The sequence below is a fragment of the Labeo rohita genome, chromosome 5 (assembly GCF_022985175.1).
Source record: "Labeo rohita strain BAU-BD-2019 chromosome 5, IGBB_LRoh.1.0, whole genome shotgun sequence".
NCBI lineage: Eukaryota > Metazoa > Chordata > Actinopteri > Cypriniformes > Cyprinidae > Labeo > Labeo rohita.
The window spans coordinates 28,086,122-28,098,942 of NC_066873.1; the positions used below are offsets into that span (position 1 = coordinate 28,086,122).

General features: G+C 37.1%; 1 protein-coding gene across 1 annotated transcript in view; it reads right to left on the reverse strand.

Moving 5' to 3' along the window:
- Positions 1-243: 243 nt before the first annotated feature.
- The window catches only part of abcg4a (ATP-binding cassette, sub-family G (WHITE), member 4a), a 28,371-nt gene continuing 15,793 nt past the window's right edge, over positions 244-12,821 (reverse strand). Inside the window, exons 3-15 of the mRNA XM_051111085.1 lie at positions 12,022-12,139; positions 11,778-11,910; positions 11,438-11,488; positions 9,395-9,540; positions 9,160-9,283; positions 8,916-9,030; positions 6,818-6,963; positions 6,628-6,726; positions 6,388-6,556; positions 6,088-6,188; positions 5,712-5,870; positions 3,504-3,622; positions 244-3,409 (exon numbers count right to left, since the gene is read on the reverse strand). Of these exons, the coding sequence (XP_050967042.1) occupies positions 3,184-3,409; positions 3,504-3,622; positions 5,712-5,870; positions 6,088-6,188; positions 6,388-6,556; positions 6,628-6,726; positions 6,818-6,963; positions 8,916-9,030; positions 9,160-9,283; positions 9,395-9,540; positions 11,438-11,488; positions 11,778-11,910; positions 12,022-12,139 (1,706 nt within the window). The 3' untranslated portion in view covers positions 244-3,183. The remainder of the gene's footprint in view (positions 3,410-3,503; positions 3,623-5,711; positions 5,871-6,087; positions 6,189-6,387; positions 6,557-6,627; positions 6,727-6,817; positions 6,964-8,915; positions 9,031-9,159; positions 9,284-9,394; positions 9,541-11,437; positions 11,489-11,777; positions 11,911-12,021; positions 12,140-12,821) is intronic.

Genomic DNA, 12,821 nt, shown 5'->3' on the forward strand with positions numbered 1-12,821 from the left:
TGAAAAAGGGGATATTATTTTTACAGATTAATTAAAAACCACTACAGGGATTTTTTATCATTATGGGGTAGATTTGTACATAAACTGCCAACACACTTTAATGTCCAAACAACATGTAAAAGTGAACTTAGCATTCGATGACCCCTTTAAAAAATGAATCATTTAGAAAAGTATTTACGGAGTATTTGAAATATGTGTAGCCCCAACTAGTACAAAGACAGAAATCATTAGGTATAGGTAATATATAAATGCATTTATTATAATCATTTGAACATGGTTTAGCACACATAACTTGCATTTCTGATGAGGCAAACATAATTATGCAGCAAAACTGGGAAGCAAACTGCTTGTTCTCCGCACATCTGCTGTGCAATCCAAAACCTCGCAAAATGTTTTCATACATAAAACTGAATTGACAAAAGTCTTTTTCAATATCTTGAAAATTAATTTGCACTTTACCTGCTTATCTTTTTTTTTTCCAAATCTGAGAGAGAACTGTCAAATGCTTTTAATTCATTAAGGCATGCATTTTGCGTAACAAAAAATATAAATGTGACTTTGCTTAAAGAGAAATTAAGTTTAACTAAATTAAATAAGAGTGTGTGAAATATGATCTCATCCAGTTGTCTCTCAACATCTTCCAGCTGAGACATACAGAAATCCATATCGACACATACTAATGACACAGACACACAAAATGATTTGTACACAATAGAGATTTGACAGACGACCACTGGAAATATATTGAATATTCAAGGATTAGATAGGAAATATCACTCACTAGGCACAGAACAATACTATTGCTATAGGAAACAGGTATTACCCAACTCTCTACACTAGATGTCTGTGTACCAGAAGACAGATTCTTGATGGTGAACATTTCCTTATTCTAAACCTCTCCAATGACTCAAAAGGAAATAGAACATATAACACTCTTTGTCTAATCAGCGCCTGCTGATTGGTTAGCATCAAGCAATATTGAATACTGGATTGTTGATTGTTGAGCAGCTAATAGCTTCATTGATTCTTTGCTCCAAAGCAGCTCTTTAGAGAATGGAGCCTGTGCTCCAAAAACATCTACAACAAAGAGTTGACCTAGTTTTTCCCTGGGTATACCATATGGCAAAAAAGCAAAAATGATTTCAGAGCAGCAATTCTTCAATTGCAGAATGACCAAAAGATCATCTTTAAAGCTGTGTGCAATGTTTCGGCAGACAGATTGTTCTTGGAAAAGAGCAATCGTACCTTACAGTACTATGTGTTTAAACTAAATGCTACTGACTTTTCTAAAGGCCGACTTCCTGTCTCAAAGCCTGTGTATCACATCTTTACCACTCACATGGTTCAAACACGGTCAACTTGCCCAATGGTAACATTTTAAAACAAAACAAAGATGTCCTAAAATTAACCCGCTGCAGATTTTTGGGAGTATTTTTTGGATTATAACACATGTGCAACATAAATTCCTCAGTCCCAGCATCTTGTGTGTTGATTTCAAATTCATCATGCTTTTTTTCCAGTCACAACACTCCCTTTTCCAGAATTGCATGTCATATTTACGAATATAAAAATAAAATTAATTACAAACAAATGTCCAGAAAAGTTCCAATAAAACAACATCAACAAAAGTGCATATATGTATTTACAATCTCGCTTAAAGCATAACACATGTACTTTTCGTTGCGTATATACTCAGATTATTAGTAGTCTTCATTATATAAGGAGACATAACACATAGCAGGACTCAAAAAGATTTCCAGAGTCACATCGAGTCAGTTGTGAAGATGTTTGCATTGCATTGCGGTGTTCAATAGCCTGGCTGCTAGAGGGGAGGAAAAGCAGGGAAGAGGAAGTGTACATACAGGTGCAAAGAGATTTATCCATCCAGAAAAGCTGGGAAGATGGCATGAAGGGTTCATCCAGAATCTCTATCCAGGTATATGATTATGTCACTTGCAACTAACCGCAAAATGTTCTGACATCCTCAGCAGTGCAGATTGAGTTTCCAGGGAACAGTCGCAAAAGAAGCTAAAAGAAACAGGCGAGCGAGTCCTATTCGGACAGTAATGGATGTTCGCATATGTTCAATAGGGTTAGGATTGCAGATGATTTTCTGACATTTGATATGTGTCATTTCTGGCTAAATGCAGTCAATTCAGTGGTGCTTTGTGATTAGCCGATTCACATTGAGTTCATATTTTTGGTCACTGTAGGGAGTTTTTGTACTGTACAAGTTCAAGGTTTGATCCCTCCTGATGAAAACGAGAGAGCGAAAGCCCACAAACAATAGTCTGTTTCTCTCTCAGGATACCACAGAGGCAGTTGTCAGAGAATTCAAGGTAACAGGACATATTGATGCTGACAAAATGCCGGTTTCTCGAGCAAGGTATTTCAGTTCCCCTCCAAAAAAAAATTATAGGCAGTTCACATCAAGGGCACTTGCTGCAACATTCCTCAAACGGTTAGATTTAGATTGACGTTGATGCTTTGCCCAGAATTGCCTTGGGAGATCATGAAAGTCTTAATATTCAGTAGGTCGCAGGAAATATTATTCTCCTCACGTTCAGTGTATTGTGGGAAGACAAAAATGGAATTGAAGATACGCTGGTTGGACGATTCATACAGTCTGTAATATCCCGAACGCCTCACGCAGTGTTCTTGCTTCTGCTGCTTGCATGTCCTAAAGTGCCCCAAGCATGCAGTGCACTCTCTTCCAAAATGATGTTCTTAATGTTCCTCGGTCTGAACGAAATGCATTAACAGTGAGAAATGTGATGATCCTTCAGTATGGTATAAAGAGACTTGCATGTTGGCTGTTGGCCAATTCACATGCTGTTGGGAGCTGTCATGGGATTGTCATTGTAAATACATCCAGTCCTGTCAATAGAGACTCATGCTTCAAGGTTCAGTCATGGGTAAAATGCATCTACACTGTTACTGCATGGAATACATTCAAAAATGAAAACTAAATCAAAAAATCTATATTAATTTACTATTCTATACTCAAAGAATCAAAAATATTTTTCAAGTAACAAACTGAGGATACGTGTTGCACTGCCAAACAATGGCCCCGTAATCAATGTGCATTGGTTTCTGTGTCCATTGCAAAAAGATTGTTAAGTGCATTTATGAGAGTTTACGTGTATGTGAAATTAAATTCATGTCTAATGATGAGTTTTGGCCCTAACGCTCTGACTTGACTTTGTAACGGAGAACTAGGTAAGTGGCAAGTCTCAGAATTAAGAAGAAGACGCCCAGCACCATGAAGTCCACGTAGAGCTTAGCATCCTCCACATCCAGCAGCTGCAGCACCTCCTCTGGTTTCTGGAACTTGCACACCACACCGGGACACTCCAGCTCTGAGCGGTTCATGCCATAGATGGAAAGGATTACACCCTCAAAGCCATACCTACAGTGGAAGAGATCAACGGGGGGTGTTAGTTTTGCGAGGTTAGGAGATGTTTGTGTGTTTAGGATTGTCATTGTCATGGGTCTTGACCAACCTGACATATGACACATAGGAGCTCCATTGAAGGTATTTGGGGATAGTGTCAAAGTTGACAAAGAAGCCAGAGAACAGAAGGACTGGGATGGCCGAGACTGGACCTACGAATGTGGCAACCTGAATTTGCAAATAAACATTGATGTGTGTTAAAGCAGTGGATTTCAATTTAACGGATTAGTTCACTTCCAAAACTAAAATTAACAGATAATTTACTCACCCTCTTGTCATCCAAGTGATTCATGTCTCTCTTTCCTCAGTCGTAAAGAAATTATGTTTTTTGAGGAAAACATTTCAAAAAATTTTCTCCATATAGTCGACTTTTATGGTGCCCATGAGTTTGAACTTCCAAAATGCAGTTTAAATGCAGCTTCAAAGGGCTCTAATCGACCCCAGCCAAGGAAGGAGGGTCTTATCTAGCCAAACGATTGGATATTTTCTAAAAAAAAAAAAAAAAAGGTATATACTTTTTAACCTCAAATGCTCGTCTTGTTTAGATCTGCGATGCGTACTCTGTGTGCACTCCAGTTCAAGACAGTTAGGGTATGTCAAAAAACTCCCATTTCATTTTCTTTTCCAACTTCAAAATCATCCAACATTGCTGAAGAAGCACCGATTTTGAAGTTGGAGGAGAAAATGAGATGGGAGTTTTTTGACATACCCTAACTATCTTGAACTGGAGTGCACAGAGGATGCATACACATCGCAGAGCTAGACAAGACAAGCATTTGTATTTAAAATTTGTATAAATTTGAATAAACTGATCGTTTCACTAGATAAGACCCTTCTTCTTCAGCTTGCATCATTTATAGCTCTTTGGGCACTGTATCAGTCCACTATATGGAGAAAATTCCTGCAATGTTTACCTCAAAAAACACAATTTCTTTACGACTGAAGAAAGAAAGACATGAGCATCTTGAATGACAAGGGGGTTAGTAAATAATCTGTAAATTTTTGTTCTGGAAGTGAACTAATCCTTTAAAGGCAGTGGATAATCTGACAGAATTTTACTAATTGTATTTTTAAGTGTCACAATTAAAATGTTAATTGTGCTTAATGCAGTATTTTTACTGCAAAACACTAAAACTGAATATTATTACCGTCTAACTGTGTTGTCCAACGACAGACTGAAGTTATGAAAATGAGTATTAATCAGATTAAAGGGATAGTTCACCCAAAAATAAAAATTCTGTCAATAATTACTCACCCTCATGTTGTTTCAAACCTGTAAGATGTTCGTTCATCTTCAGAACATAAAGTAAGATATTTTTTATGAAATTTGAACTTGAATCACACACATACATTGTATTGTTCTGAATGCACATCGAAGATTGACAGGGACAAAAAAATGTTGAATAAACTAATTTTTGTGGACAAAAAGTATTCTTATAGCTTCATAAAATTATGGCTGAACCACTGATGTCACATGGACTATTTTAATGATGTTCTTACTACCCTTCTTTGAACATGTCAGTTGCGTTGCTGTGAGACAATCCTCCTCCAGAAAACAACCCTATAGGTTGTTTGTGCAAGCACATTATTACGTCCTATATTTATGTTTTAAAGTAGCAGGCGTAAAAAAATAATGACAGTTTCATGTTGTGTCTGTCGTCATAAAATGACTCAAGATTGTTGTGATCGATCAAAATGTGTGTTCATCTAAATGCAATGTGTTGACTTTTAACACGGTCTCTTACCCATCATTGGTCCTATTTCCATTTGGCAAAACACATTAACATTTATACATTTGGAAAGTGAATTAGAGTGCATATACATTTTATGAGCATGTGCATTCCTTGGGATGGACCGCATAATTGCATATCATAATTCAGTGCTCTACCAATTGAGTTACCCAAATTATGACGCAGATAAAAGGGTACAATGCATTAATATGAAAGTGTCCTGTTGTTGACAGGGGCGCAAATTTTGTAAACGCTCCGATGGGGCGTATTTCAGGGATTTTACAAACCAACTATACGGGCGTATCGGTTAAAGGACATGTTGCTTTCTGTCTATGCAGGGTCAAAAAGCTCTTAGATTTCATAAAAAATATCTTAATTTGTGTTCCCGAGGATGAACGAAGGTCTTACGGGTTGGAAACGACACGAGGGTGAGTAATTAATGAAAGAATTTTCATTTTTGTATATTTAAACATATATGTATATTTAAACTTTTGAATGTTACCACCACTGTTTTGAAGTTCTCATACCTGTAGCGAGGTGGATGCAGCTCCAATGAGAAGCCCCAGAGACTGAGCCACTAGGGCAGTGGAGGTGGACAGGGCCATAAAGAGCAGATATCTGCCTGCCTCTGGAGGCTGCTCTGTCATCCAGTACACTATACTGCAGTACATTATCGGACAAATTATCTGGAAGAGAGAGAGGAGCACTCATGTTCTGACATTTGGATTCTACCTGGGGGCACATAGAATGATTTAAAAGTGGAAGAGACACAGTATGGCATTGCTTGACATGTCTGCCCTACATTTAGAAATGTTCATCCCCTCACATGCAAACTTTCCAAGTCATCAGTACAGTGGCTACTCGCTTTAATTTAACATGAGAATGATGTACAAACAGAAATACCTGGAATGGAATGTCAGCCATGGTCTTGGCCAGGTAATATGCCTTTAGACTGTACCAATAATTAAGATGCTCCCTTATAAACACAGACATCTCCAGTGGAACTGGAAGAGAAATACATCATTGCATCAGTGCCTAATTCAATCCGATCCACTCATTCTGTAAAGACCATAACTCTCAATCAATAAGAGCGCTTCTACTCCATCACAAATCAAAAGAGATTTAATAATCAATCATATCAAATCTATTTTCCATGCTCAATAAGAGTCAAGCACACACAACCAAACACACAGATTGGCTTACATGTCAGGACGGTGGGCATGAGTGCAGCAAACATGAGAAACAGCATGGAGAAGAACAGGAAGCCAGTGTTGTTGAACACTTTGCTGGCATCATTCCCAATGTTTAGGTACAGCAGACCAATCAGCACGCCAATACACAGGTGTGACATCACTCTCAGGTGTGTTAATACCTGAACACAGATATTGGTTTTTTTATTTCTTATATCAGGCGCAGCCAATAACAATAGAGGACAGTTCTTACCATGTCCCTGCATATAGTGATGAAGGTTCTCTTGAAGAGGATGCAGAACTGTGTGAGGGTACTGGTGGCAAAAGTGTGTTTCTCAATGTAGCCTGAATCCTGTATGAATGCACATAAGAACTGAGATGAGTGAGTCAGAGACTGATAAACAGACAGATTTTGTGTGTGAGAGTGTGTGTACATCACTCACATTGTAACACTGGGAGGGACAGGATGTGGTGGCGTCGTTCTTGTCACTGGAGTTCTTCTTGCCCTCATCTGAGCACAGGCCTCCCTGAACCGCCTCGAACAGCACAGGGTTCAGATCACCGTACTCTCCTGAGGCGACCTCGATTACTGCCAACAGAGAGACAGCAGAACTCATACACATGCTGAATGATCGACTAACAGACAAGAGGAGGTGAAAAGAATTATGAAATCTTTCAAACCACTGAGAGGATACAATATATTACTAATTTTACAGTAAATAAATACATAAATAACAATTACAAATTCAAGTAAAACAGAAGATACAGTACTTTTCTAAAGTTTGGGTCGGTATGACTTCTGCATGTTTTGACAGAAGTCTCTTATGCCCATCAAGGCTGCATTTATGTGATCAAAAATTCACTAAAAACAGTAGTAGTCTGCAATATTATTACAATTTAAAATATTTTTTTTATTTAAATATACTTATTAGATGGCAAAGAAGAATTTTCAGCAGCCATAACTCCAGTCTTCAGTGTAACATGATCAGTGTCAGTATGAGAAGTCATACTAATATGATGATTTGCTACTCAAGAAACATTTACTGTTGGTGTCGATAGCCTTGTGGTTAGTGCACCGACATATAGCACAACTGTGCTTGCGCCGACCCGAGTTCGATTGTCGTCTTGAGGTCCTTTGCCGATCCCACCCCACTCTCTTCACCCAATACTTTCTTGTTTGCTAAATACTGTCCTATCTAATAAAAAAGCCCCAAAAAAATATTTTAAAAAAGAGAAACACTTATTATTATCAATGCTGAAAACAATCATTTAGTCGGCGCCAATAGCCTTGTGGGCAGCGTGCCGACACACAGCACTGTTGCGCTCCGTGTTCAAATCCCGACTCGAGGACCTTTCCCGATCCCACAATAGTATATATTTATTCTATTTGTTATTCTACACTTATAACTTACAACATTTATAACATTAAGAACTTTAGAACTGTTCAAAAGTTTGGGATCAATAAGATTTCTTATGTTTTTTTTTTTTTTTTTTTTAAAGCTTCTTATGGTTATCAAGGCTGCATTTATTTGAAAAATCCAGAAAAAAAGTAATATTATGAAATATTATTTTAATGTAAAATATTATTTTAATGTGTTTTCTATGTTGATATGTTTTAAAATAATTTATTTTATTCATCATTCATATATATATATATATATATATATATATATATATATATATAATCATCCAACATAAATAAATGTATTTATTTATTACTTTATATATGTAATTTATTCTCGTGATAAAAGCTGACTTTTCAGCATTGTTACTCCTGTCTTCTGTTACAATGATCTTTCAGAAATCACTCTAATATGCTGATTTATTATCAATGTTGAAAACATTTGTGCTGCTTAATATTTTATTCTAACGTGATACTTTTTTTCAAGATTCTTTAATAAATAAAAAGTTAAAAAGACCAGCATTTATTTGAAATAGAAAACTTTTGTAACAATATAAACTACCATTTAAAAGTTTGTGAGTAAATCTGTATTTTTTTTTAAATGAATACTTTTTCACCAAGTTTGTGTTAAACTGATAAAAAATCATAGCAAATACTTATATAGTTAGAAGAGGTTTCTATTTTGAATAAAAACTGTTCTTTTTAACTTTTTATTCATCAAAGAATCCTGAAAAAAGAATCACAGGTTCCAAAAATATTCAGCAACACAACAGATTCCAACATTGATAATAAAAGTAATAAATCAGCATATTAGAATTATTATTGAAGATTCATGTGACACTGAAGACTGGAGTAATGGTTGAAAACTCCTGTCCTGTGTAGAATAAAATTGCATAACCTAGATATGACTGGATTAATTTTCTCATGTGAATGTACATTTTGTACATTTAAAGTGAGTTTAAAGCAAACAAACAAGGCAGAAAACAATAATATAGAATCCACAAACTGCTACATTAGTGCTATATTAGTTTCAAATGAAAATAGATAGCATACATAAAGATCTATTTCTAGCTGCATATCTATTTCTATCTATCACTTTTTCTCTCTTACACACACACACACATACACAGTAGACCTACTAAAGTCTGCAGGATTGTGGTACGTAGGGCAGTGGAGTCCAAGGTTTTTCAGGTACGGGATAAGGTACGGCACTGTTCCTTTATATATACACTGACCTTGACTCAGGATATAAAGCTACAAAGAAGAACAGATCAAGTATTGAACAAGAACATGAACACATTAACATCCTCACACACTTAATACGTCCTTCAACCCAGAAACACATTTTCACAGTACAACTTAATTTTAGAATATAGCAATTACCTTGTCAAACATTTCAAACAGTTTAGCACTGGGCTGGTGGATGGTACAGATGATAGTTCTACCTCCCTGTGCCAGAGATTTCATCAAAGACACCACCTGGAAACAGGACGCGCTGTCTAGACCACTAACATACAGAGACAAACACACATGAACGTTTGGGGATATTAAACGAAATTGTTTCACAAATATTGCCGCAAACATCAAATTTTGAACATAACACTACAGTTTTGGGTACCTGGTGGGTTCATCAAAAAACATGACGGGTGGGTTGTTGACCAGTTCCAGAGCAATAGCCAACCGCTTACACTGGCCACCCGACAGAGAAATGGTGCGAGTGTGAGCACACTCCTGCAGCCCTAATGCTGTGAGGATCTCATTCACCTGTCACACATTATATCATTATTTAGCTAAAAACCCATAAATACAGTGTCATCATATAACTAGGGCTGGACAATTATTCGAAGAGAAATTAAACTGAAAATCAGAACCTCTAACCCAGTGGTTCTCAATCTTGGTCCTGGGGGCCCCATCTCTTTGCACATTTTGCATGTCTCCCTTATTTAAAGGAGAAGTCCACTTCCAGAACAACAATTCACAAATAATTTCTTCATGTGGAAAGGTCATGCGGAACGTAGGCAGAACTACAGACCTAGTGTTTACAGAGCAAACGTGCAAACACTAAGAAAGTGCAAGTAAGTTACAACGATGTCCTCCTCTCAAGTTGTAGGAGAAAATAAGATGGAGTTTTTCACCATACTCAGTACACAGACGATGAACTTGCACGTGATTTGTAGTAGTGACGGGAAGTTTGGATCATTTCACCGACTCGGACCTTTGAGTCTCGTTCAGTAAAATAAACGAATCTTTTTTCAAGTCATTTCGTTCATTTTAGCAAAATATAATTAAAATGTTACGTGTTACTTCCCTAACACATCTACTTCTTACGCAAACGTTGATCACACTACAAACAAGACAAAACTATAATGCTATAAGATTAATTTATTGTTTACCTGGGTCTTTAGTCTATGATTAGCTCACCTCACCTCTTATCTGACAAGTTTTCGGGTTTGAGTCGTTCGTTCATCACGTGACAGCCCCATAAGATGAACGAACGACTCGAAAAACCCGAAGACTCGAAACAGGTGAACTAATTCCAGTACAGAACCTAATAGGATGTTGCGCATGCGCGGCTGAACAAATCACTCCCCGAGACGACTCATTCTTCCCGAGCCACATTAAAGATTTGTTTAAAATGAAAGAATCATTCAAAAACGACCCATTACTAATTTGTAGCATTGTGGACGTGCATCCCAGAGCCTGTACTACACAAGCTTTTGTGCTTAAAATGTATACAAATTTTTATTTTTCAAAAAAAATGCTCAATCGTTTCGCTAGATAAGACCCTTCTTCCTCGGCTGGGATTGTTTAGAGCCCTTTGAAGCAGATTTTAAAAAGCATTTTGGAAGTTCAAAATCGGGGCACCAATGAAGTTCATTATATGAAGAAAAATGTTTGAAATGTTGAAATGTTTTCCTCAAAAACTTGAACATCTTGGATGACAAGGGGGTGAGTACATTTTTTCTAAATTGTTGTTCTGGAAGTAGAGTTCTCCTTTAACACACCTGATTTAGATCATCAGCTCATTAGGAGAGAGATCCATGAACTAAACTAACAAGCTGATGATCTCAGTCAGGTGTGTTAAATAAAGAAGACATGCAAAATGTGCAGAGCAGGGGGCCCCCAGGACCAGGATTGTGAACCACTGCTCTAACCAACATCATTTTCCAATGTTGGTTATTTATGTTTTTAAATCCTGTTAATACCTTCCTCTTAAAAACTACCACATGTGCAGTCGGCGCTATACATTGCGCTCGTGTCTTTTTTTGCAGTGTTTCACATGTGAGTGGCACGTTTAAGATGGCGTGTCAAAAGAATGTAAACTTTTACATGCATCGCTGCTTATCAATGTCAGTAGACCCAAGAGGCGAGGCAAGCATTGCAATCTTTTGTTTACAGTAGCATGTTGGCAAAGCAACTTTTGTATTTGACAGCGTTTCTTTTTAAAACCATTCCTGAGCGCTGCATCTTTTGATTACAATTTTACAACTACAATTAATTGTTCATTAATTGTAATCGAGAAAAAATGTTCAGTTAATCGAGATTTAGATTTTAGGTCATATCATCCAGCCCTACATATAACCATAGTTTTTTTTTTATAATTTCCTAACAGAATACACATGATCTGCACATACAATAAAGTTATGCCGCAAAAACTTACCAGTTCTTTTTTCACCTCCATGTTTTCATTAAGTTTAAGGTTAGCTGAAACCTAAACAAAAAATAAAGATTACAGTAAATAAGGGACAATGTACAATCAACTGGTCATTTTCATAAAAAAGGACAAAGGTTGTGATATTGACCAAATAAGTGTCCATAAAATATTAATTTGAGTTGAAATTACTGTATTGTTTGAGAGAACAAGAGCTTAGTGATCAGCTTAGTGGTTGTTATGCAGATGGAAGTGACTGACCAATCAGAATCAAGTATTCTAGAGCGCCGCCCACTGATCATTAGCATTTAATAAAAAATGTCCCATGCTCACACACGCAAACACACACCATCATTGCTTCTCGTGTTGTTAGGTGTGGCAGCAGCATGTCATCTTGCATGATGTAACATGACATTTTTCTGAAGGTGCGGAGGTCACGGGGTCGCCCGTTCACCAGGATCTGACCTTTCATGCCTGTCTCTCTGAAGAAAGAAGGGATATGGGACAGATATGTTGATGAGTAGAAAAACAAAGGATAGAAAGTGAAAACAACTTCTGGAATATTCCTTCTGTATGCATACATGCACGCTTACCTGTAGCCGGCAAGGATGTTCATGAGAGTGGACTTGCCGGCCCCTGAGGGTCCCATGATTCCGATGAGCTCCCGACTGCAGAATTTTCCAGACAGACACTTCAGAAGGGCCTTAAATCCTGCACACAGCATTTTGGGTACATTGTGTTTACTAGAGTTAGAGCTACCAGCTGCCAAATTAAATGCATCACAGAGTTAGTTGGCATCAAATAAATGCAGGTTTGATAAAACACTGCAGTATAATAATATACATATAATAATATTATAACCTGTGAGCTATTTGATAGAATTCCAATGAAGTACTTTGTACTCAAAGTACATTGATTATGCAGTCTAGAAAAACATTAACTCTCAAGTAATGTCCAATAAAATTATTTAAACAACAGAATATAATAATTGCGACTCAAACAGGTGCATTTCCTCAGAGAAGGCAGTGCTCCTCAAAATACTGAATGAGAAAAAAATAAAACAATGCCAATATTACAAAATATAATATTAAAGAGTGTAAAAAATCTCCTTCTAAAAAAACACTGTCCAACAGCGACATTAGCAGGTAAAGTTACAACAAGAGTACGCATCTCGCTCGCCTCCCCTGAGCCCACTGAGTTTTAACAGACCCCATAGGCATATGGTGAGTTTGGTGGGGGGTAACTGAGAATGAGTCGGGGAAAGTCACATGAGTGGAGGCAATGCCTACATCGCAATATGATTGTATATGACTGGTTATGTAAATGTAAAGTAAATCCCTGTCTGTAACCAATATTTACCGAGCTTTGATGACTGCCCTAGTGAAAAAAAAAT